The sequence below is a fragment of the Penaeus monodon genome, chromosome 23 (assembly GCF_015228065.2).
Source record: "Penaeus monodon isolate SGIC_2016 chromosome 23, NSTDA_Pmon_1, whole genome shotgun sequence".
NCBI classification, from domain to species: domain Eukaryota; kingdom Metazoa; phylum Arthropoda; class Malacostraca; order Decapoda; family Penaeidae; genus Penaeus; species Penaeus monodon.
The window spans coordinates 16,152,301-16,152,833 of NC_051408.1; the positions used below are offsets into that span (position 1 = coordinate 16,152,301).

Genomic DNA, 533 nt, shown 5'->3' on the forward strand with positions numbered 1-533 from the left:
AAATATCATTTGTGCATTGTATTTTTCTACGCTGAAGGGAAAACGAAAGGAAACGATGCATCAAAACCAAAGCTACAACATGACTTTACAAACGCACTAGGCGCGCAATAATTCATATGTAACTGTGGAGACAAATTATTTGGTCCGAGTATTTCCCCTCTCACCCGGTACCTGGTACTCCCTCCCCACAGCAAGATAAGCTCGCCGTGCAGGTACGCTACCTGTCTCCTTCTCCGTGGTACCTGATATTCTCTCAAGAGTAGCAGGTACTGGCTGGGGCTTCCTGACGGTGGCGTAGTAGGTGTCTCGCTGCTGGAGGAGGTTCGTCTTGTTCTGCTCGGCCTCTTGGTCCTCGGTGGCGCCGCTTCCGGTCCTGCCGGCGGCAGCTCCTGCAGGAACCATGCCTGTTGTTATTGGTGATAATGATCGCATGAGATTAAGAAAATGACATCAACTGAGGGATGTTGTTGCTGTTTTGTTGTTATAACAAGAATATTCATTGCAGCAATAAAAACAGCAAAAACTAGAAACAG

At 47.5% G+C, this 533-nt stretch overlaps 1 protein-coding gene across 1 annotated transcript in view; it reads right to left on the reverse strand.

Moving 5' to 3' along the window:
- LOC119587824 overlaps positions 1-404 on the reverse strand; it is a gene marked incomplete at its 5' end in the record, with an annotated part of 7,253 nt that extends 6,849 nt beyond the window's left edge. Inside the window, 1 exon segment of the mRNA XM_037936527.1 lies at positions 243-404. Coding sequence (XP_037792455.1) covers positions 243-402 — 160 coding nt within the window.
- Positions 405-533: the final 129 nt, after the last annotated feature.